At 46.3% G+C, this 23904-nt stretch overlaps 2 protein-coding genes across 2 annotated transcripts; both read right to left on the minus strand.

The window, feature by feature from the left end:
• Window positions 1–1007: 1007 nt before the first annotated feature.
• BCAS2 (BCAS2 pre-mRNA processing factor) lies at window positions 1008–5845 on the minus strand. Its single transcript, XM_055727907.1, has 7 exons — window positions 5719–5845; window positions 5539–5631; window positions 5268–5338; window positions 5009–5170; window positions 3936–3986; window positions 2763–2843; window positions 1008–1469 (listed from the first exon to the last, which is right to left on the minus strand). The coding sequence occupies exons 1-7, from the start codon at window positions 5809–5811 to the stop codon at window positions 1340–1342; spliced, it is 681 nt and encodes a 226-aa protein (XP_055583882.1). The 5' UTR covers window positions 5812–5845; the 3' UTR covers window positions 1008–1339.
• Window positions 5588–23904, minus strand: DENND2C (DENN domain containing 2C). Its single transcript, XM_055727890.1, has 19 exons — window positions 23096–23904; window positions 21251–21399; window positions 20590–20702; window positions 20056–20223; window positions 17183–17279; window positions 16385–16429; window positions 14692–14873; window positions 12351–12460; window positions 11826–11895; window positions 11369–11446; window positions 10411–10551; window positions 9965–10113; window positions 9398–9575; window positions 8967–9008; window positions 7913–8018; window positions 6852–7091; window positions 6428–6514; window positions 5719–6103; window positions 5588–5631 (listed from the first exon to the last, which is right to left on the minus strand). Exons 1-18 carry the CDS (start codon window positions 23902–23904, stop codon window positions 6072–6074), a joined length of 2796 nt encoding a protein of 931 aa, XP_055583865.1. The 3' UTR covers window positions 5588–5631; window positions 5719–6071.

Consider the following 23904-nt stretch of genomic DNA (forward strand, 5'->3'; position numbering starts at 1 on the left):
TTCCCTCAACCATAGTAACTGTTATGTAGACCTGAATTACAAATCCTTTAAAACAATTTGCGCAAAGTGTGAGGTTCAGGCAGTTTGGGAAAAACAAAGAAGTGCTGTGCTGAAGAAGGGAAACTGCCGTTGAAGCCATAAGAGAGGAGCAGGACCGGGCGTAGCCCGGGTAGTTCCTCCTTTCTGAGGCTCTCATCCCTACCATGCATATACGATAACACTGCCTCGCTCACACCCGCCACCTCAAAGGGAACAAAGCCCAAAAGATAAAAACTCTGCCTGCTCAGGGGGAGCACATATCCAGTGCTGTCACACCTCATGTTGTGTCAAAACTGATAGAAAAGGCTTGCTTATCAAAATGATCCATACAAAAAGCCTATGCAAGGGTATAAAATATAAACTCAAGAGTGCTCGATGGAGCTCCCTCTCAGCCAGCCTGAGATTCCCGACCATCATCACGCCATGCTTTCCCCCCCAGCAGGTCCTATGTCTGTTTACTTTCTTTCCCTGGTAGCTTACTACACTGTTTTAATCAACTCTGTGGTCTATTTTTCCTACCTTTCTGCGTGTTGCTTATTATAACGCTATTGAGGGTGATCAACATATGATCACGGCTTCCATCACATTAATAGGAAAAGCGGTTTACTTGTGGGCATTGATTTATGGCGCTTATTAAAGCGATCATTGTTTGCACTGCTCGGGCCTATAACCAGTGAGGAGGATTCCCCGCTCGGTGCAGCAGGTGGGAAGTCTGTCAGGTCACGACACCCATAAGCAAGTATTTCCCTTTGCAAGGCTGCACACTGTGCCCTAGCCTCCCTCCTGGGCTGGCACGGGCGTGTTACAAACCCCATGACGCTGAGGCAGCCTCTTCCTCAGACACAGCCTCCCACACTGGATTCAAGCTTACACACAACAACCATACAGCACACTTAGGTGGGCTCCCACAGCAAAGCCTCCCTCCCTGACAGCACACCGGCCGGTTTCTGAATGTGAAGATGAAGCCATACAGGTAGCAAAACAATATTTATTAAAGGCATAGGGGAAAACACAAAAGCATGAAACTTTTTTTTTTTTTTTTTTAGGAGCTCCTACCTTAGGTGTATAAAAAGTGAAACAATTAACAGTACATTTAACCACACCCATTAATACATTCAAATTGGACATTTTGAGTCCACCCTACCTACTCCTAGAATTTAAAACAAGGAAAAGGAACAATGAAAACACCCTTTTATGGCCTTACTCAACTGCAACTAGAGGTCTCCACAAACACAGAGCATCTCCAGATTTTTACTTTTGATTTTTTAACATATGCTGTGGTAAGACAGTAAAGATTAAGTCACTGGAAGTCTTGCTGGATATTCTCCTTGTTTGCTTCCCCATGCTGCTGTTTGATTTGTGAAATTTCATTTTCTAGCTGCACAATAGTTCGTTCAATCTCATAGTTTTTACTGACAAGAGAAACCCATCTGGAAGGGAAAAGAAAAATAAAGCTTTCAAGTGTTATTTAACAGTCTCTGTTTTAAAATCAGAGATGGTTATTGCTACCAATAAAGCTTGAAGACACTAAATAAAGCACTATTTTTCTAAGTACGTGATAAACCTCAGTTGATATCAATGGTAATTTGAACAACCAAAGTGACAAAGAGTAGTTTTTAACCCTGTTAAACCTTAACATACGAAACTTAATTTACTAGACTGAAACCCACTTACTGCCAGCATTTAGATAAAGAGTTTAAGAAACAATTTAGGCAATTTTAAGCCGATAATATGCCCTCCTTTTCACATCCTTCCACAAAGTTTGCTCATTGATTCCCTCAACCATAGTAACTGTTATGTAGACCTGAATTACAAATCCTTTAAAACAATTTGCGCAAAGTGTGAGGTTCAGGCAGTTTGGGAAAAACAAAGAAGTGCTGTGCTGAAGAAGGGAAACTGCCCTTGGAGCCATAAGAGAGGAGCAGGACCGGGCGTAGCCCGGGTAGTTCCTCCTTTCTGAGGCTCTCATCCCTACCATGCATATACGATAACACTGCCTCGCTCACACCCGCCACCTCAAAGGGAACAAAGCCCAAAAGATAAAAACTCTGCCTGCTCAGGGGGAGCACATATCCAGTGCTGTCACACCTCATGTTGTGTCAAAACTGATAGAAAAGGCTTGCTTATCAAAATGATCCATACAAAAAGCCTATGCAAGGGTATAAAATATAAACTCAAGAGTGCTCGATGGAGCTCCCTCTCAGCCAGCCTGAGATTCCCGACCATCATCACGCCATGCTTTCCCCCCCAGCAGGTCCTATGTCTGTTTACTTTCTTTCCCTGGTAGCTTACTACACTGTTGTAATCAACTCTGTGGTCTATTTTTCCTACCTTTCTGCGTGTTGCTTATTATAACGCTATTGAGGGTGATCAACATATGATCACGGCTTCCATCACATTAATAGGAAAAGTGGTTTACTTGTGGGCATTGATTTATGGCGCTTATTAAAGCCATCATATTAATCACACTGTGAGTCCCAGTGTTTGTACGTACTGGCCTGGGCCCATAACCAGTGAAGCAGATTCCCTGCTCTGCGCAGCAGGCGTGAAGTCTGCTGGGTCATGACAGGAGTGAGAAGGCTGTTGGCTCATGACACAAAGCAACAGTATTCAGGCAATAGCATTTTACAACAGTACTGAAAGATCACTTGTGCTTTGCATGGAAGAATTTCAAGCAAAAGATATACTTGGGAAGATTTAGCAGAGGAATTCTAGATACTCACGTAGATTCCATTTCTCGTAGTTTAGCCCCAGCTGTGAGTTGCATGTTCTTTCGTTGCCAGTTCAGATCTTGAATGTTTTTTCTAGGAAGAAAAAAGATCTATGTAATTTTGTCTCCTTTCTTTAAAATTTTAGTATCTGCTGATAATTTCGAAATACACCTAATCCCTAGAAGTACTACCAGAAAACACTTATGTAGCCAGGACTGTTATCTATGACATACAGATGGACAAATCCCAGTACAGGGCTGCAAACAGAACTCTGAGATAAATAAAATAAAAAAAAAAAATATTAAAACCAGCACCAACAAAAAAACCCCCCACTCTACTACAAGCAAAATTTCAAACATTCAAGCCTACTGCTCCTGGATGAGTGCAGCACATAGGAAGTGTTTTGTTCTCTCTGCAAAAATAAACTACTGATCTTTCACAAAATTCAGTAATTCCATGAAGCACCCAAGAAATGCAGAATATTTAAAATACTTTGGTCTCTTAAGTAGTTCTTGTTTCACACTGCTAATGCCTGCATGCCATACGTCATAGTGCTCCTTCAGCCTTCCGGACTTCAGTTCTGCAATTCCAGCTAATCTAAACATGCAACTTGCCTTCTACCCAAATCCCAGTACACAGTCCCATCTGCAGGCTGAAAATGACAGTAGTTCACCTAAATCTGAAAGCTGAAAAGCTTTACTTGCTAAGTCCACAGCATGCCATCTAAATGGAGTGAATTAAGAAGGCACTTCACTTCAATATACTTTAACCTCCATCCCTGAGTTATCCACCCATGATTAAAGCATCCACCTTAAAATGACAGGCCAAACCTAACATCAGGGAACACGTCTCTGTGGAGACAACTGCACATCAAATAGAAGCCTATGGTCAGTGAAAGAAAATATGACTGCATTTCAGAGCGGATTCCACAACAATCCACTCTGTTCAAAGCAGAGGTTCAGACAAAACCAAACCAAACATAGAATTTGAGTGGAATAGGCATTATGAATGTAACTGCCGGGGGGAGGGGGGGGGCAGGGCAGGGTCAGCTTTCTTCATTATTATTACTGAGTCTTTTCTCCTATGACCATGGCAGCAACATATATGCAAGCCTTTATATAGCAGGGTGGAGGTGTTCACTTTCCTTCTAATTTCAGTACGAAAATATCAAAAAGAACGACTCACCTCAATTTCTGAAGCTCTTTCTGGGCTTGTTCTATCATATGAACCAGATGTCTAATAGCAGAACAGAAGCAAAACATTAGGAAAACATTGAATTGCTTGTTCAGACGCGTTTAATCTGATGTTTAACTCTTCAGAGTTAGAAACACAACAAGCCACTTCAATGCAAACACCAGACAGCTTGTTCTCAGTGCAGTCTGTGCCCTTCACTCCAAAACACTCCAATTGTAACATATACTGTTTTAAGACACAATGATCAGCCATCCGACAGTATCATAAAAACACATCCATTAGCTGATGTTCTATCTTCAAGTTTGTTACTGTACGCTTGTGCTTTTCTGACTAGAATGCCACTGTAACATCACCCTACCTTATCACCCATCTTCTAGTTTTAACTCTAAAATTACCTGTAACGTATTTTTATTGTTTCCATGATATAACCTTGTCAGAGCACAGTTCTCTTTGATTCCTGACATATGTGCGAGCTAAAAGTTCCTCTATATGCTTCCCTTCTTGTAAGCTAAGCAACCCTTCACCTTTGCTCAAAAATAAGTATCACATTCCCTTTGCCTACACTTTTACCTAAGGCTAAACTAACCCTTCTCGAAAGTAATTAATATTCTCCGACTGAAATAGCCCTGGTGCTTCCTGCAACCATACTGTCTGCAAATTTTTTTGGCTTTTGCAACAACTTTATTAATAATGGCTCCAGGTTGAGCAAGATTAGTAGTAAGTCATCTTTATTTCCACTACTGAATTATCATTTTGCAGGCTGTCGATAGCCCCTTTATTATTCTCAATTAAAGCACCTTATCACCAACTGCTACCCAAAAAATAACACAAAATTCATGGCTGAGACGTATTGAAACATAGGCTATTTCTTGGCCACTGAGACAAGTCCTTATTGTTCAGATCGGTTTCCTTTTCTTCCACATATAACTCTCTCAAAGGGGCTCAGTTATTTCTCAGTAAGTTCTAAAGATCCCCATCGGACTCACACAGGAAAACACGAGAAATACGCAGAAACTTAAGTCAGAACTTCAACCAGGTTGAGCAAAGCAGACGAAGGGCCTTACTCGTTGTACACCTTCCAAGCGTTACAACCGTGCTGCGACATTAACTCCAGGTTCTCGATGCGGACGGCCTGGTGCTCCAGCTGCGCCATGGAGTTGTTCACGCACTCCTGCCACGCCGTGATATCGTTCTTCTGGCCAGAGGAGGGGGCCGGCAGCTCGTACCTGCAACAGGCCGCTCGCCCAGCTCAGAAGGTGCGGCGGGCACCGGTCCCCGAAGCCCAGCCACGGGGGCGGGCAGCTCTCGGCCGCCGCGCCTCACCTCTTCATGCTAAGCAGCTCCAAGGGCTGCCGGGCCGCCAGGCGTTCGAACTCGTTGCGCATGATCTCGGTCTGCGGGGAAGGCAGCGGTGAGGCGGCGCGGGAAGCCGGGCCTGGAGCCGGCCGGAGTGGGGGCAGGGGCCGGGCCTAGAGCCGGCTGGGGTGGGGGCAAGGGCCGGGCCTGGAGCCGGCTGGGGTGGGGGCCGGGCCGGGCCTGGAGCCGACTGGGGTGGGGGCCGGGCCGGGAGCCAGGCCGGGCCGGGCCGCCTCACCTCGAAGGCGCTGTAGTCGTGCGCCGGCAGGTAGCTGAGGTAGTTCTTCGTCGGCCGGTACCGCCGCGTCTCCTCCTCCACCAGCGCCGCGGCCTAGCGCACACGGGGCGTCAGGCGGGAACGCCGCCCTGGCCCGGCCTCACCACCCGGCCCGCCCTCACCGCCCGGCCGCGCCCTCACCGCCTCACGGACGCCCGGCGCCTCGTAGCCCTGGTCGAAGTAGGGCAGCGCGTCCACCACCACGTCCCCGGCCACCAGCCCCGGGCCCGCCATGGTGCGCTCGCCCCGCCCTCCTGCACAGCGCCTGCGCGCCCCGCCCGCCGGCGGGACCCCACAGGCCACGCGGTGACGTGCGCCCGCCCCGCCCCCCCCCCCGACGCCCTCAGGAACGCAGACACGGGAGCGGGCTGAGCCGAGCGGTCGGTATTGGCGGCGGCGGCAGCGACAGCGGCGGGGCCCCGCGGCCACAGCCTGGCCCCTGGCAGAGCGCAGCCCGGCTCCGGGGAGGCGGAGCCTGCGCCCGCCGCGCTCCTTCATCTCTTCTGAAGAAATTTCATTTTGCTTCCTGCGGAGAAAAAAACCTCATCAGGGGCTGCGGTGCGGCGGGATTCACTGTGGCCACCGCTGCCCCTCAGCCCGGCCAAAGCCAGGAAACCAGCTCAGACAGCCCTCCGAGGGGCAGCTCCCTCTATCTAAACATGCAAAAGCTTAAAAAACAGAAAAATCGTACAAAGCGTTCAGCGTCCCTTGAAGGGACAGATGTTAAGCAAAAGGAACGCAAGTGCACAAGGCATGAACGGGCCCTGCTCTCCTTTTGCATGCAATTAGCTGTTCAACAGCCAAACTTGTTAAAAAAAATAATCAACTGAAAGGAACAGTGTCATTTTACCAAGGTTGCGAAGGATTTTGTTCATTCCAGTTGGTTCTGTCTCTGAAATACTCTCCAAATACTCCAAGGCACGGACCTCAAAGAGGCCTAAAAAGAAAAATAAAAATTAAAAAATCCCCTCACCTAGATGAGCTATTCCATCTTTTAGCAGGCGGCATCTTACATCATTAACAAGGACATTACGAAAAGGAAATCAGGCATGTAATGGAAGCTGCAGGATCAAGCCCACAAAGGAGAGATACAGAAATTCTCTGCTTCGTAACATGAATTCTGTTGAGTAATTAGAAAGGCATGGAACTATGACATATGCCAAAATGCCAACAGGATAACTCATCAGGACAAAAGGCTTCTTAAGAGTCAAAGTCACACGACAGTTACTTTGAAAAGTGACTTTGTAAAACAAGACAATAATATCAGACCTCACCTTTGACCACATTCTTACTCAGCTCTCGATCCTGTATAAATCCTGCAAACATCTGTGTTTCCATGAAGAAGTGCAAGAAGTGACGCACATTGCGTGACACATGGGATTTACGGAATCGCTCCCGCTGAAACACCCGCTCTCCTTTTTCTGTGACATTCATGTGCAGGGAGTAGTGTCCAACAATCTCCACAAAGAACTGCACAAAAGCTTCAGAAACCAGGGAGTTAAGAGGTATGTCACCTGTGAAGAGGACGACAGAGGAGAAGTTTCCACCTACATTCATCACTTTGGTCACTCTTCTTCTAAAAAAGGAGCAGCAGTTACTTTTTCAGCTGGGTGTCTCAGACTAGGATGACATTTCAGAGGAGTGTTTGATATCAAAGAAGCCATAGCCCAACTATTAAGATTTCTCTCCCATGTCAACTTCCTGCTGCAGCTGAGACAAGTTCCATTCTAAAGCTCTTCCAGTAGTTAAAAGCATTCATAATTTCTTTTCACTGTCAAAACATCCAATGTCTAATAAGCTGTAAGCTCATAGCACTCTTAAGTTTAATTCTCTTAAAGAATTAGGCAAACTACAGAACAGAAACGCACTGGAAAACTAACTGTTGCTTCTGATGTGTGTGGAATTATGTAATTTGCCAACACCATTCTCTCAAGCTGCTCAATGCTTTTTAAAATTCTCACATTTATCTGATGGATTATGCATAAATCAGCTCAATTGAAAATGATCTGTCAGACTACTCTCTAAAGCACAGAAACGTGCTGCATTCTCTGTTTAAGAAAAAATATTCTCTCTGCCACTTGAAAAAACTCAAAGCATGGGAACTGACGCACTTGGTCAAGGAAAACTAGAGTTCTCCATGTACTGCTTGTGAAAAAAGGAACAATTGTTGGGACACCAAAGTTCTTTCTTAACACATTCACAAGAAAGATGATCACAGGAAAATAGCTTTCTAAAATGTCACTTCCTAGTGTTTATTTCCATTTGCTCATTTTCATACCAACTAATGGAAGCTGTAGAAACTTGCTAATGTGAAAACACTTTTCCATAGAAGTACCTTGTGTATCACTCTGCACATGTGACAGGATTTCACTTCGTTCTTCCAAGATTTGCACAAGTGCAGCCTGGAGTTTATCAGGCAGGATTGCATCTTCATCTGATGCCTAAAGAGAAAAATGGCCATGAAAGCATTTCTGTGTTATTTCTATCATCAGTTGAACCTTCTCATTGTGAACACATGAGAAATACTCATAACATGCCTAAACAGGGAAGTTACTCCGTGATATGGCATATCTTGGTGGAGACAATACATATGCCTTGTAGACACAGAAAACACATGCACAGCACCCTCTGACTACGTACTATTAAGAGTCACACATGCAACTGGCCAACACAGAACAACGTACACTATATCCATGACACAAACTCAGGCTTATTACACCAGTGACGAAACACACAAGAACAAATGCCTGTTGAGAAAATATGAGAAGCCTCAACATTATGGTTAAAAACCCCCATCCTTTAATACCTTTCTCCAATTGCAGACTGCAATGCAAAATAGAACAGTAAGGCAAGGAAAAAGAGATGCAAATATCCTCCTGAGCTAGTAATACTACAGTATGTTTACAGCTACTTCTCTGGTGATGTAGAAGCACATTAGGTGAAGTTCAGCAGCAAACCACAAGTAAACCATGATAATTTGTCTGCTAGAATATCACTCCTGGAAAAAAACCAGCCAAACTAAAACCAACACCCCAGCTAGACAAGAGAGGAGAACACCCTGCAGAGAACAAGTACACAGAAAGCAGCAAAGAATCTTGGTGGTCCACTTCACGTAATGAACCAACTAAGCACCTGGTTTAAAATTCAGCTCAGATGAGCAGCATCTTTGGTTTTGCAGAGCTCTGTACCTCATGCAACCTCAGTCTTGCAACAAGGATTTGTAAGGCTGTTCCCTTTTCCACTGGTCAAAAAGGAATCAAAACACTTCTTCAGCCACTGGAGTCTACATACAAACACTAGCTTTTGCCAATTTCTTATGTTCATTTTCTTTCATTGATGTCTTTTCTGGGCATATAACTATGAGTGACTGGTACTGTTATTTCACTCACCTCTTGCAAGAACTTGTCAGCGCAAAGATCAACAATCAGAACCTGGGGAAAGATGTACAAAACACACTCACTTATAACCAGGTATGCTGCTGTACAGAAAAAAAAACCAACTTCCCCCCCCCACACACACACAGACACAGACACCCCCCCACCCCACCCCCTGCCCAAATATCCTCAGTGGCAGGGGATGTCACACACAAAACATAAGTTTTGCATAGCTGCAGCCCGTCTATAAGAACAGTGAATATTATTTATCTTTGATTACAATGGAACACCCATGACATATATCTGGCAAGTTTACCAACTGTCCCAGAATAGTTTAAGAGTCTGTATTAAGACAGAATGAAGGCAGAATCCACAGAGATTATTCCAGAGAGGTCAGCCTCATACCACTGACATTGTCCCTCCACTAAGCTTCACCCAGTTCTCACCTCTTCTATGGGCAGGTCCTGGAGCTGTGGTAACGAGCAGGAGAGAATGCCAATTAAGAATGGGGTCGGAGAGCACACAATATCAATCATAGAAGCTGGCAGGACTGGTATGTAGGTGTGTTGCCAAGTGAAGGGATAAAGCATTGCAACTGCAGCGTGGCCACATTTAGATAGAGTGCTAGAAAGGTAAGAAGCACAGAGTGGATTGTCAATGTCTCGTTCAGTGTTCGGCTACAGAGACAGGTTAGAAATGCTCAGGGAAAATGTAATTCATGTATGTTGTTTGTGCATCACCAGAAGCCCCATGTGTCCACTTTTAAAGTCAGTTATGGGGAGCTAGGAGCAGCATCAACCCAGGCTAAAGAGGTAAAGGAAGCATTCCTTTATGTCCTCCTGGGAAAAGAGCATACTCAAAATTCTAAGCATGCACATGTGTGGAATGTCTGCAGAAAGCTTTCAAATGTAACTATTTACAAGTTAGAGAAGCTTGCACATGAAACAAGCCCAAATGCAGAAGAAAAAACAGGATCCCTCACAAAGGACTAGTCACTCAGACTCATTTTTTACCTTAAGTTGTCAGCAACAAAGATCACCCTCCTTTCCAGCAGGAGAGAGGCAAAGACCCGAATCGTGTGAGAGACACTCAGACACTTAAACAGGCATTCAAAGTCAACATGTTCAAGTCGAGAATCCAGCGGACGGCAGAGTTCCATCACCTGAGAGGCAAGCAGAGACGCAGGGTGCTGCAGGAGAACGCCACAGCATGGGACCGGGCCGAGGAGAGCAGTGCTGGCGGCTCCTCACAAGCGGAGCCCTGTGGCCTGGGCAGCTGGTGCAGGGCATCGCAGAGGACCCCCAAGCAGCGTTTCCTTAAAAAGTAGGGAATCACTTCCACAGTGGGCGATTCAACAGGAAGCCAGTTTCTGCAACAGCCTTCCTTCAGACATTATCTTCAGACTAATTATTTACAGGCGGCATCACTCCACCGCGCAGCCATTCCCAGTTCCCATTACCTCATTTCCCGCTCCTGGCAGGAAACTCCGCACAGCGATGGTGCGCCCAGGAGCCGGGAAGGGTGCCTCCATCACACTGCGCATGAATGGGTGCACTAGGGCTGGGGACATTTCTCTCCTCTTCTCCACTTCATCCAAGATCTGCAAGAAAATACACAGGGCATCGGTTCAATGCCTGCTGGCGAACGAGAGGAGGTACGAGCCTCAGAGTATCCTGTGCCATAGCTACATCTGAAGGCTCTAGCACACTTACAGCCCACTTCCCCCTCACTTGGAACCCCTGAAGCTCCTCTCAAATGTCTGAACAATCAAATGGGAACAGATACATGAGAGTACAACCCTCCATTCTCAAATCCAGTCTCCTGCTACTGCAAAGAAATTTCTTGTATAGTGTAATCAAATTCTCACAACTAGTTAAGAGAAGAAAAGTAACATCCCATCTTCTTCCCCAGGAAATCTGAAACACTGTTCTAGAACCTCTGTGCTCAATGATTAGGAATCAGCTTTCATCATAAGCTTGTCCCTGTATTCTTCTGCAATAGCTGCCCTTTACCTGCAGTAGTTTTTCCTAGTCTTTACCTCTTTATCTACTTTCCTCATGGTGCTAAGAGAAACACGCCGAGATCTGCCCCCCAGCTCCAAACTAATTTTCGATTTCCAAGTCACGGAAGAAGAGGGTGAAGGGGCACCATCAGTAATACCAGGTTATTAGAAGCCACTTCCCAACAATAATTTCCTGAAAGAATAGTTGTCTATGTATCGGCTGAGAAGTCTCAGCAATAGTATCATTTTATTTGCCCTGTCAAAGCAAAGGCAGCAAGGAAGCACCACTCTCCTGGGATGAGTTACAAATGCTAAGCAATTCTAGACTGGACAGAAGCATCCAGTTACTTTCTGGAGCTGGCAGGTTGTCAGAGACTCAAGTCTGGTAAGAAGTAACAGGCTTTCCCCACTTCACCTTGGAGAAGAGGTTGAAGCAGCCCAGGCGGCTAACGATGCAGTATACCTCAGGAAGGCGCTTCCCTTTCCCCTCTGGCTGAAAGGCAACAGGAACAGTTATGCTGAGAGCAGGGATGCAACAAACAACCTTGCACCTATGCTATAGCTAATACACAGAATTCCTCCTGCTGTAGCTCCCTCTACTCTTCTGACTTAGAAGACTCCTGAGGAATGGCCAGTTCCAGCAGCTGTCTTTCATGCCCAGAGCCCATTTCAATGTCTCTCTGGTCATCACCGTGCTCCCTCCCTTATGCATACAAAGGGCTGGTAACCTTGGCAGCAGCACAGGCACTACGTAACCCACATGGGAAATTGCTGCTGATTCACATCCTGCACTTGACTGTGCATTTATCAATACATACTTTACACTCCACCCAATACACACTTTACACTCCATCCAATACACAGATGCTTACCAGGAGCTTCTTGCAGTACCCAAACCAGCGGCTGCCATCCTCACCCGTCAACACAAAAGAAAACGTTTCACTGGGGAGCCAAAGAACAGTCAGGGTTAAATTAACCACACAGTTCAGAGAAGAGACTGACAAACAAAGCTACAGACTACAAGCCATTCTCTTTCTGGTCATGCTGAAGACCCCCTGCTGTGATTAGCAAGCTACTTTAGGCTCTACCCAGTGTAAAAACCTGCAGCCCGTTGAGCTACTGCAGCTCTTCCTTCCCAGTTGCTTCTCCACTCTGCCAAGGAGCAACAGAAGCACTTGCAGCCCTGCGATCTGGCCTTGAACAGATGTTACAAACTTCCTTCTTATAGGAAAGACGGTGCTCGAGCAGAAGCAACACTTCTGAGTCCACCTCCATGTCTCATCTTTCTGTATCACAGGGTTTAAGGATTCAGCCTTTCCCATTTTCCCTTGCTCTGGCTGCAGTTCCCCTGGTCCAGGAAACAGGCACATACCTAAGCTTTCAGCACAAGTCTTTACCTTTTAAGGTCTGATGTAGGAAACCAGTCTTTGGGATCTGGAAAGCAGAATTTGGGAATGACCTTTAGCCTCTCTTCAGTATCCTTGGACTGTCTGAAGGGATGTTCAGGCTGGAGGGGTAACACAATTTGCATCTGAAGTCACTGAAGTGTGGTGCACAGCTGCCAGCTGCAGCATTTAAAACAATGGGAGACAGTATCTTCCCGCTGAACCATCAGATAGCTAATGCACAAGTATAGAATAACATAGATTCTGACTGTAACAGATTGCCAGTTCCCTCTTGTACCCTTCTGGCTGATTTGACCTTTGTAAAATTACCCAGCTCATCTTGGTAAGAACTGAGTAAGAATTTACAAGCATGGCCAAGTTTATTGGGGAATGAAGCTAGAATTGACCCCCCAAACAATGGTTGCATCAGCTCACCTCAGTTCTATTCCTAGGAAATTTGAAGGCCCTAAGAGAAATGGGAATTGGGAACACAAGAGTGTTCAGCTTGTGATGTGCAGATCACTCATAATTCAATTGCGAAAACAGTGTATCTGAATCACATGTCCCAGTTCCCATGTGTGGGCTCAAGTCAAATCCCTCAAAGGCTACAGGACAATGTCCCATGCTCAGAACTGCCCAGAAGGGGCAAAAGGAAGGTTTTCAAATAAGAGAGTTCATATTTAAGTAGGATATGCCTCTGAGAAGAGGAGAGTTTATTGCATAAAGCTGATTTTAGACACTGTACTCTCAATCAGCACATCTAGGCTAGTCCAGTGTCCCAAGCTGCAAAAGCATGGAAGGAGCGGTTAGGAAAACAGTACAGCATTTTCACAGAGTAACAGTTGCACAAAAGCTTTGATGTCCTTGGGCATGCAGCCCAAAAAAGAGGATGACAAGCAGATTACTTGGAAACAAGGCTATCTTTAGAAGGGAGACAAATCTGTAATCAGAACACCTCCATAATTACTGGGCAATGTTTCTTGCAAAATCCCAACATGATAGACGTTCCCATATAAAGTCACTCACCAAAACACTTTGATTTGAGCAGAGGATAAATAAACACTAAGAAAACAATTTGTTTTCTTAATGCATTTATAAAAGCCAGTAAAGAGACACATGGTACAGTTGGGTCTGATTGCCTGCTAGGGCAGCAGGAAAAGAACAATGTGCTGCCCTTCCCAAAGGCAATGAGCAGACTGAGAGGGTGCACCAGGGAAAAACTAAATCTGGTTACATTCTTTTCTTCCTCCTAACACCATGAAGTTTGCGCTTTTAGTAGATATTATGTACATATGTTCAGCTTTACCCGCTAAATTAAGACTCTGCACTCTTTCCGGCTGTAGTCCCTTATTCATTTTGTGAATCTCAAACATTTACATATTTAAGACATTAGTTATTTGCACACAAAAGCCTTATGCAGCTGGACACTATGGGTCCTGCTGGAGTCCCACGTAACCTCCCTTTATTGAGTCTGACAACTCCTTCTCCATTTGGATGACATGCATATTCCTCAATCATCTCTGGCTTACTCCTGATTGCACGGCTAGAATTACTAGGTTTGTTCTGTTTTTTTAGAAGAAGGCAACAGGTACAAGCCTCGATGGTGACAACTGAATATTCATTTCAATCTGGAACCACAGAAGCAAGCATTAAGGCTCCATCCTCTCAGCTTCACAGTAACTACTGTGACTGAATTATGACATGGTGTACACTTATGTGAGGCCAAGAAACCTCAGGCTGGGACATCTCATCATCCATTTGGGCTGAACAGACAGAAAGAAATCTTATCCCAAATGGTTTGTTCTACAAGTAAAATTAAACAGTACTTTAATTTCCACAGTTCTCAGCTTTTTGGGGGCTAGTACACATGGCACTGCCATTTTAGGGTGGTTTTTTTCCCAGGACAGCATAGATAAGCATAAAAGCCCTGGGATTTGCGTTCCTGTGCACCATCATTTACACTGCTTCACCCCTTGTTTATAAATCACAGACTACCAGGATGAGGTCATGACAGCTTTGGGAACAGAGCACTGCACTCCCTTTCCCCTCCTGCAGGCTGTCTCAGCAGTGGTGCTCAGTACAGTATGGCTTTATGATATATCCAGGCAATTAGAGTAGAAGCCTTCCTAGTTCCAGAAAAAAGACGCTAAGCTCATTATCAGGAAAGATATTCCACAACTGCCCAACACTATACATTAGGTCTGTACAAAGCAAGGTGCTTTATATTCCAAGCCTGTACCCTAACCAGCGGGGCAGCTTTACCAGAACAGAGTTTAGGAAGGATACACACTGCGAGGGGAAATAAAACAGCTGCTGAGTGTGTTTTGTGGGCAGGTTTCCATGCAGCTCCTACCTTGCTGGGAAACTGCTGTATGATCTGCGGTGTGTAGGTCATCTCAGGTGACTTCTTGTGCAGGGACACCACCACAAACAGCTCAAATAGCCGCTGCTCCTGAAGCTCTATCAAATCCCTCTCCAAAGTCTGGTAGCGTGGGTTCCTCTTGGAGGCCGACTGCAGCAGGCACCTGTGTTGACCTGAGGAAAGGAAAAAACCCCAAACCAGCCTGTGGCTATACTGTCACACACCTACAGGTCACAAAATAGGACTCGTCACCAACTTCAGAAGGAGGAAAAGAGATGGGTGCATGTGCCTAACATCAGTGCTGCACTCCACAGGACTTGGGACTCCTGCATCAGCCCCTCAAGCACAGGGCTGTTCCAGATAGGTGAGCGATGGCCTTGCAGCAGCTCTGCAAATCCCTCTTAACCAAGAGCTAGCGTTTTCCTGCTGTCCTGACATTCTTTCCACACATCTCAGAGCAACACGCCGCGGTAACAATGAGGGAAGCTCGGCTGTGAGAAGAAGCCCAGCTCCAGCAGTTCAGCAATTGCCTGGCCTCAGGCAGCTACCCAGTAAAGCAGCATGGGCATTCACGAGAGGCAGAGCCAGTCTCCTGGCCAAGAAACCTCAGGCTGGGACATCTTGACAGGCAGCATAGACTCACAAGGACAAGCACAGCACTCTGATGTAAGAAATTCCTGTGGCCCAGTCACCATGACACAGTCTGGACACTTTGGAAAAAACCCTTAAATCAGGCAGTGACTCTATCACTGTATTTCTGCAAAGACTCTTCACTCTCTATTACTCTCCTTAACATCAAAAGGTGGCACTTGACTATTTGCTCCAGGCTAAGGCCTTCTGTATGCTTCCCTCCAACCTCCAAGGTCTAAAACAATTCCATTGGTCCTTTTCACTAAATGCTGGCTTAGAGACATGACAGTCATCAGGGCTGCTGGCCAACCATTACCATTCCACATTCAAACCTTATCAGCACAGAAACTAAGACCCCTTTGGTCCCTCCCACACCAGCTAAAACCAAGTATTTCAAGTCTGTAGTCTGGGCCTATGATCAAACTCGGGACTGTGGAACCAGACAAATAGCCAAGTGATTTCTCCCCAGAGGAAAGGGCATTTCACAGCATCATACATGTAAAACAGAAGGAAAGGAAGTGGGGGAAAATAACCTCAAGTGTTAGAAGCAAAGGTGATCCAGGGACAATCTCCTGCAAGACATATTTAAGTGTGAATCTACCAACCCAAAAATGAATCTACTTCTTACAACTGGCAGATTAACAGCGTTAAACCTCAATGGCTCAGGAGAAGCGGCAGAAGTACAGGTTGATTTGTCACAGCAACAGCTCCCAGCCTTGGCCATGCTGCCTCTTAGATGTTCCCTTTCTCTGTCTCAGCAGAAGCTGCAGCTAGTCGGTATGCTTATCCCATTAGAGCCTTAGTCATATGTGTAGTCCAGGGGTCCTCAAACTTTTTAAACAGGGGGCCGGCGTGCGGATGAAGTGGCAGGCAGCCATCTGCGGCTGCTTGGTTTCCCCCCCACAACCCCTGGCGGGGGTGGGGGCGGGGGGGTCTGTAAATACCAGGGGCCGGATTGAGGACCCTGGGGGGCCGTATCCAGCCCACGGGCCGTAGTTTGAGGACCCCTGGTGTAGTGCTATGAGGACAGTACCAGCCCCTGTGATTCACTCACTTTTTGGCTGACCTTCTGTATCACTTTCATTCCCACTGGTTTCACCTGAAACACACATAGTTTTCACTTATTAGCCATGCAGAAGGAAGATGGGCAACGCCCAAAGTTGGGCGAGAGAGAGAGAAGGTTAGACTCATCAGACCAGCATCACTCAGGGCTGCCCACCTATCCTGCTCAAAGAATCAGCAAAGAACAGCTGGTACTGGCAAATGTGCTACAACAGTAAATTTCAAAAAGTAGAGTTGATATCAAGTCACTGTTTCCAGTAAACCACCTGAAGGTTAGCTAACACAGGCAAAGAACAGAAACCCGGTGGCTACTTGATACTGCTGTAAAAATTAACAAAGTTGCTGAACAGAATATACTATAAATAAAAGCCATACCATGGCTACAAAAATCAGAAGAACACAAGAACATCATGCCCTTCAGAGGCACAAAAGCAATGAGTGGAGTAGTCAGAGGAAGTTTGCATGCCAAGTGGTTTTGCGGGAAATTTTTGGGTTTGTTCTGCTTTTTTGGAAAAGCACTTTTAATGAGTAGCCCAGCTCTTCAGGCTCAGATCGCAGCAGCATCTTCCATTTGTGACAGTGTTAAACTTGGCAAGTGTTCCCAGTCCTAGCAGTGCTGAAAGCTCAACAGTTCCAGCTGCAAGACACAGGGTTTAGAACTGTCAAGTCAGCACAGCACAAGCTGCAGGGGCCGATGGTGCAGGACTCAATAACAGTGCCTAAGGACATATGGGAACTGTGCGGCTCAAGAGGTTTATAGCGAAGCAAACAGTACTGGAGAGCTCTGTACCTTTCACTGGAGGCGCTTCTCTCCCCGCAGGACTGAGCAACTTCAGCCTCTTCTTCCCACGCTTAGAATCAAAGATCTTCTGTATTTTTAGTACCAGCTGAAATCCAAAGCAGAAGCTGAGGTTAATGTAGGAGTCCAGAAAAGGATCCAGGTGCCAGGAGGGCTGCAGCCCAACAGCTATCTTCTAGCACCACAAGACTTGTGAAAGGCTGCTCGAGTCCTGCCAGGGGCACTGGCACAGACACTGCTTGCTAGAGTACTTCCAGCACAGCTCACTGGATCATGAATAAGCACAGAATTCCAACTACAAGAGAGACACTACTGTTAGCGCAGTTCAGAGCTGACACCAAGCTGTACAAGCATGTTAGGAGTTACCATACTTTGCTTAACAGAGAGCAGAAGTGGCAAACTCTCTGGTATCAGATCTCCATTTTCTGTTAGAGAGGCTAACTGCAAAGGCACTTGCAAGAATATCTTACAAACCCTCCATCACAAAGGACTCTGAACTCCACATGCTCTCAAGCATCCCAATTCTTTCCAAGCCCAGATTAAGCAGAGCTCTCTCAGTGTAGCTTGGGGTTTGGTTTTTGTTTGTTTTTGAAGTTTGCTGCTGTAGTTGGATGTCAGACAGCTACAGTAAGTTCTCCAAAGCACCAAGTCAGGCACAGAACAAGGCTGCTCTAAGCACAGTCCTTGTCCCAGGGTAGTTCACTAAAAAGAAAGGATTATGTATTTCATTTTGCATAGGTGCAGAAAGACAGCAGGACAGAATAATGGGTCTGTGCTGCAGGGACACCACAGACTGGTCCACTGGAAGAAAAAAATTGGAAAAAAAAACATAGTGCGATGCAGACTAAGCTACAGACATGAAAGAAGGGTCACCATTTAGACATTCAGTGCTGTTAACCTTCCTTCCACTGGTCACAACGGCCTTAAAACCGAAGTCCTACTGCCTTCTGCTACTCCTGCCACAGGTGTCTCTGGACTGCTTCCCCCCACCCAGCTGCCAGGTACAGGATGCTGCCCATGGCTCCTTGATTCTGCACATCAAAGACGGCTATCACTTCATTGTGAAGAAGGATTTACGCCAAGTGCAGCGAGCAGGTCAAGTTCATTCTTGTCTCAAGAATTCATTAAATGCTCCTACTGGATATAGGAGGGTGGGGCCCAGCCATTTCTCACCACAAATACTGCATAAAAAGAAAGATATTCAGCAAGAGAACCTGTTTTTCAGCTCAAGGCTTTATCCCCAGCTCAGCAAACTAGGCTTACACTCTTCTCCTTTTCGGATCTATTTTTCCCCATTTCCTACATTAGCCAGCCCTCCCAGTACACAAGGTGACGCGAGGTAGAAAACAGCCCACAGCAGAAAGTAGTGCTTCTCTTGCAAAACCTGCCTTCATTCCCCTCTACCATCCAGCTTTACCTAGAGGATTTCCATTTCTGTTCTGATTTTTGTGCGGTTTAGTCACCAAAGAGTGAGAGATACTGGCTGTGTTTAAGGCAGCTATGTGTTTCTTAAGCAATGAGTTAAGTTCCTTCTTTCTAGACTCCGATCCTTTTCTCAGTCTCTCAAGCAATCTTGGCTCAATTCCTTGTGAGCAAAAAAGAATAGTGTGCTTCCTGCACATAAATTGTTACCAGATTTTTTGAATAGGTTTGCTTTTGCAGAATGTTTTATTTTCCCCTTCCAAATGAAAGATACTCTCCATCACAGCATTTTTATAAACTTGCCACCTCCCTCCTGCTTTTTGAGGCCTACAGTTTGTTTAAAAACACACACAGAAGTTGCTTGCTATCCTAACATACTTAACATTCCTAGAAGTGTTCTGCAGCTGTCCAACTCTACCTCACAGTCTCGTGCAGCTTGAGCAAATACACCCAATTTTCACCATAAATAAAAAAGTTAAATGATTTTACCAAAGCAAAAGTAAGTTGTTGCCGCTACCATAACTGGAATTTGAGTCCTACACACAAAGGACCACTATAGCGGTAGCTGCTGCTGTCCTTCCAGAGCACGTGCTGCATTTTATTAGAGGGACATGAGCTGGTAACCAATACTAGTATCTAGAAAGATTCCCCAACATACCAAATAAGAATTACAACAGAGTCCTCTACCATGACGGTGGATTAAAAGCCTTTCTTGCTACTCTGGCCTCAGACATATATCTGCCTTTGCACACAGGCAGGACGGGGCAGCCAGAGGCAGCAGAGGGAACTGTATGAAGGCTTTGTGAAACGTGCTTATCACTGCAAGCTGCACTTCGCCTTTACACTACGGAACAGCTGCAAGGGTATGTTCCTGGTGGCATCAAGAACTCCAAGCCAACATGTCAAGTAACCACAGGCCCAGCCAGCTCCCCACAGCAGCCCCACACTGTTGGTTGTCTAACAACACAGCGTCTGCAGCAAGAATATTGGGGTCAGTCTAAGAAGTCATCAGGAGCAAGGGACACGTACACACAATTGTAGAGAGCTGGCCCTTTAGCTCACAGAGAGCTTCCTTGCATTCCTGCACAAACCCAGCATCATCATACTTCATGGAAGCATTGGGAACAAGGCTTAAACGACAAAGCACGAGTATTCACACACAGGACTGGTACCCACGTCAACACCTAATAATCCATTTGCGGATTCTTGGCCAACAAAACCACTGCCGCCCCAGCTAGAACTAGCACTCTGGTTTTTGATCCCTGAATACCTGCCCTGCTACTTGGAGGGGAAACGGGTCAAGCACATACAGCAGTGCTAACCAGCATTCACCTGCCAGGCACACAGCTCCATGACCACTTACAAAGCACTTAGAAGGTGCTAGACAAAGCAGCAAGAGTTTGAAACACCATGCAAGAAGTAGTTTTATGCTTAAATCTCACCCAGGGCAAGTTCTTTCTCTTGCTAGCAGCCTCTACTGCTCGGAACAGATTCCACTCAGTCGGTGTGACAGGCAGGGTTATGTCCTTCACCATTTTCCCTTGGAAACTTGTCTGGGAGGTCTTCAGCTCAAGAGCCTTGCCACTGAGGAAGGGAGGTTTTGGGAGAGGCTAGAAAACAGAATCAAAAGAGATGGTTAAGCCTGGGATTCAGCTTTGGTCCAGGCTCAGAGTCAAAGGAGTCAGGTTATAAAAGATAAACTTGCTGCAGCCTCCTGCTCTGCCAAGCTCTCCATCCCACCCCCACCCCACATGCTCAAACATCTCATCAACACTCTCTTGTTCCTATTCTTTTGCTCCTTAGCTGCTTAATCAACTGCCACTGCTGTGGCTGTTCATTATCATTTACATTAATAAAAAACAATAAAAATTAAGGAAAGCCAATGATGTAGCAGTGGAGAATATGGGGAGCACAAGTAGGGCCCTTGTGAGGATGACTCCGTGTAAACACAAGATAATTTAATCCCCTCACCCTACCTTGGGAGCCTTACTGGTGCTCCAGGGGGGTGGTAGCTTCCAGACAGATGGGACCTTCCACAGGGGTAAGGGCAGTGCTCTGATACCTTCATATGGGTTCTCTTTTGCAGGACCTGGAAAAAGCATTGAACGGGGCATTTATGAAAGGAGAGAAAGTCCTGCATTCTTGCAAGTGATGTAAGCAGGGAGAGCATGCAGTTGTCTGTCAAGCCTTAATGGGGTCTGAGAGAGAACTGTTTTAAGATGGATTAGGTTCCCACCACCCAAAGATCCTTCTAACCCACTACCATCCACTTGGCAAACTGTAATGGACTCATCAAAACAAAACACTTCTACCACTGCAGAGGAAAGTAGCTCTCCTGCAAAGCAGTGGATTTTGTCAGTGTTCACGCTGATCTCTGTGCAGCACTTGAGCAAAGCACTTGAAAAGCTAGTAAAGAAATCAGCTTAGTGCACACCAGTTCTAGCAACCTTCCATGACATCTGAAAGCAGGCTGTTCACATGCAGATAGTTACTGACATCAAAGAACCCCAGATGGCAAAGACCTTAAAAGTCAGAGCTGGAAAGAGCCTCAATGCATTCTCATCTTCATTCCTCCCTCCCCAGAAAACCTGCTACCCTTAAATGGAGTGCACCCCCCCCAGAAGCACAGGCACATACAGATAATGTCCTCGTAGATGTTGTCTTCTGACTGTGTGTAGACAAGCCTGGATCTTGTAGTGCCATTTGTCTCTTCTCGAAGCTTGTGGGAGTTGGTGGTTGCTCTCTGGTTGCAGAAGCCCTGGATGTCCTCAAACTCAAAAGATTTCCTAGAGGAAAACCAGTGTAACTTCTTCTAAAGGCACCTGCATGTACCAGTGAGTTGCTGTCTCCAGTCCACAGAGAGTATGGTCCTCCTTGGGGCCATCAAGCATGTGGATGCTCCACTCTGGACTCTCTGATTTCCAAGTGTTGGGGTTTAACCCCAGCTGGCAGTGCAGCCCCATGCAGCCACTCGCTTGCTCCCACCCAGTGGGATGGGGACAGAATCAGAAAGGTAAAAGTGAGAAAATGTGTGCATCAAGATAAAGACAGTTTAATAGGTAAAGCAAAAGCTGCACATGCAAGCAAGGCAAAATAAAGGATTGATTCACTACTTCCCATGGGCAGGCAGGTGGTCAGCCATCTCCAGGACAGCAGGGCTCCATCACACGTAATGGTGACATGGCAAGACAAATGCCATCACACCAAATGTCCCCCACCTTCCTCCTTCTTCCCCCAATTTTTACTGCTGAGCACATTGTATGGTCTGGGACATCCCTTTGGTCAGTTGGAGTCAGCTGTGCTGGCCGTATCCTCCCCAGCTCCTTGCCCACCCCAGCCGGCTCACTGGTGGGGTGGGGTGAGGAGCAGAAAAGCCCTTGCCTCTGTGTAAGCGCTGCTCAGCAATAACTAAAACACTGGTGTGTTATCAATACTGTTTTCATCACAAATCCAAAACATAGCACCACACAAGTTACCATCAAGAAAATTAACTCTATCCCAGCCAAAACCAGCACACCAAGTGAGTCCTACTCACTCTTGGAGATTTTTAAATTAAAAATCAAGTTGGAGGCTCCACAGCCAAGCACACTTCAAGCAGGTATGGCAAGTCCCATCCTGTCACTGAGGCAGAACCCAAAACACGTTTTGCAGACTAAGCACTGGCAGCAGTACTCAGAATTCGAGCACTGCTTTCTATCGCACCTTTCCCACTGCTCACATTAAGGGTGTTACCACATTTGCAAGTTTGCATTTTCATACACTTGGCCTCATTTCAAAATTATGGCACAGAGGCCACAAAGGAGCTGGAAGGGATTTAGCCTGTCACGATAAAATTTGGTTTGTTGCTGCACATTTTGCCACAGTGAAAGGTTTCAGGAGTCCTAGCCACATCACCTATGACATACACAGCACTCTGGCATGGCTGCCCTAGGCAGCTCATCTGTAAGCAGAACTAGCAGCAAGCTAGCTCAGAGGTTTTTTACTCTGTAACAGGGACCTACGTACAGGAAAGAGGTAATAACAGCCAAACCCAAACCTACTGCAACAGTGGTAGCCACAGACAACTTTAAGCAACAAGAGAATCTTTCACTCACAGGAAAGCTGGAACATTTAGCAGTCATACTGCCCCAAGAGAAAGCTGTTCTGTAATCCACCCATTGCAGCTGAGGACAAGCTCAGGGCAAGAAGCAGGCAGCACTCTCCCTGGGGCCAGCATATTGTCACTCAACTCTGTTTTATGGTATGGGACTGACACCTGTTCGGAGCTTTTAACCTTCTTCGTGAGATTATCAGCAGCAAAAGCAGTGCATATGCAATGCTGGAAAGAGGATACTTTCATCCAGAAATATCCTCTCCACATCAGCAGAGGCATCATCAGTACTAGCACCTCCACAAGGGTATCATGGCAAGCAAGCTGTTCAAACTCATCTAGAAACTGATTTAAGGAAACGTGTTTCAGACACAAGAGACGAAGCAATGTACCTCTGCGTTCTCCCTCTGATCCTCCTGCTGGCTGTTTTCTTCTCAGGACTGCTGGAGGATGACACCAAGTCTCCTCCACGCTGCTTTTGCAGGAAAACTTCCCTGGTAGCATTGGCATCACTACAGCTACTAGCACCCTTTTCTGCAAAATAGCGGAAAGTCCTACGGGGCTTGGGTGGTGGGACAGCAGCTAGCTCCTTCTCTTGCTCCTCTGCCTCAGAGTAAATGTTTTTTAAGCTCCTCTCTGCCCTGCAGAGAGAGTCCATTCCCTTGATTTCAAGTTCTCTTTCTGTGGAGCCACAGATCCCTTGCCTCCTCTGAAAGTCTAAGGGAAATGATGGGGCTTTGCTAGGCAGAAGGGGATCTACTCTCCTCCACAGAGCTTGTGAGGTATAGAAGTTCCCTGGGGGCAGTGTTGCCCCTCGGTCCAGGAAGCCTCCTTGCCATTCTCCTTTCTGGTTGGCTTGGGAAGCTAGGCTGCACGCACAGGGCTTGAGGTCACCAGAGACCCCAGTCTGCAAGCAGCCCTGTGCATATTCCCTGAAGTCCAAACCCAGGCTCTTTGGATCTTTGGACCCAGTCTTCCTGCCCTTCTCTGCGTGTTCTGGCTTCACTTTGGGTAGAGCATTGTAGCTGGGATCATACTTTACTCCAAAGTCCTTCAGCTGCTGTTTCTCCTTGTTGGAGCACCCTCGTGTCCTCCCCTCCCACTGGGAGATCTTCTGTTTGATGTTGCGGCAGTGGCTTCGGGAGAGGGTCTGCACAGCAGAGCGGGAGAAGCTACTGTCCACTGACCCTGTTGGGTGCAT

This window comes from Falco cherrug, chromosome 16, assembly GCF_023634085.1.
Source record: "Falco cherrug isolate bFalChe1 chromosome 16, bFalChe1.pri, whole genome shotgun sequence".
Taxonomy (NCBI): Eukaryota; Metazoa; Chordata; class Aves; order Falconiformes; family Falconidae; genus Falco; species Falco cherrug.

What these genes read in the sequence shown, in the direction of transcription:
- BCAS2 (XM_055727907.1), bottom strand. Translation starts at nt 5,811, where the DNA reads ATGGCGGGCCCGGGGCTGGTGGCCGGGGACGTGGTGGTGGACGCGCTG. An exon ending in CGCCGGGCGTCCGTGAGGCG is followed by an intron (nt 5,632 to 5,718) that starts GTGAGGGCGCGG and finishes CGTGTGCGCTAG; the next exon opens with GCCGCGGCGCTGGTGGAGGA. An exon ending in CTACGAGAAATGGAATCTAC is followed by an intron (nt 1,470 to 2,762) that starts GTGAGTATCTAG and finishes TTTCCCTTCCAG; the next exon opens with ATGGGTTTCTCTTGTCAGTA.
- DENND2C (XM_055727890.1), bottom strand. Translation starts at nt 23,904, where the DNA reads ATGCACCCAACAGGGTCAGTGGACAGTAGCTTCTCCCGCTCTGCTGTG. An exon ending in TACAGAAGGTCAGCCAAAAA is followed by an intron (nt 14,874 to 16,384) that starts GTGAGTGAATCA and finishes TCCTTTCCTCAG; the next exon opens with GTCAACACAGGTGCCTGCTG. An exon ending in GGTACTGCAAGAAGCTCCTG is followed by an intron (nt 11,447 to 11,825) that starts GTAAGCATCTGT and finishes GTTGCCTTTCAG; the next exon opens with CCAGAGGGGAAAGGGAAGCG.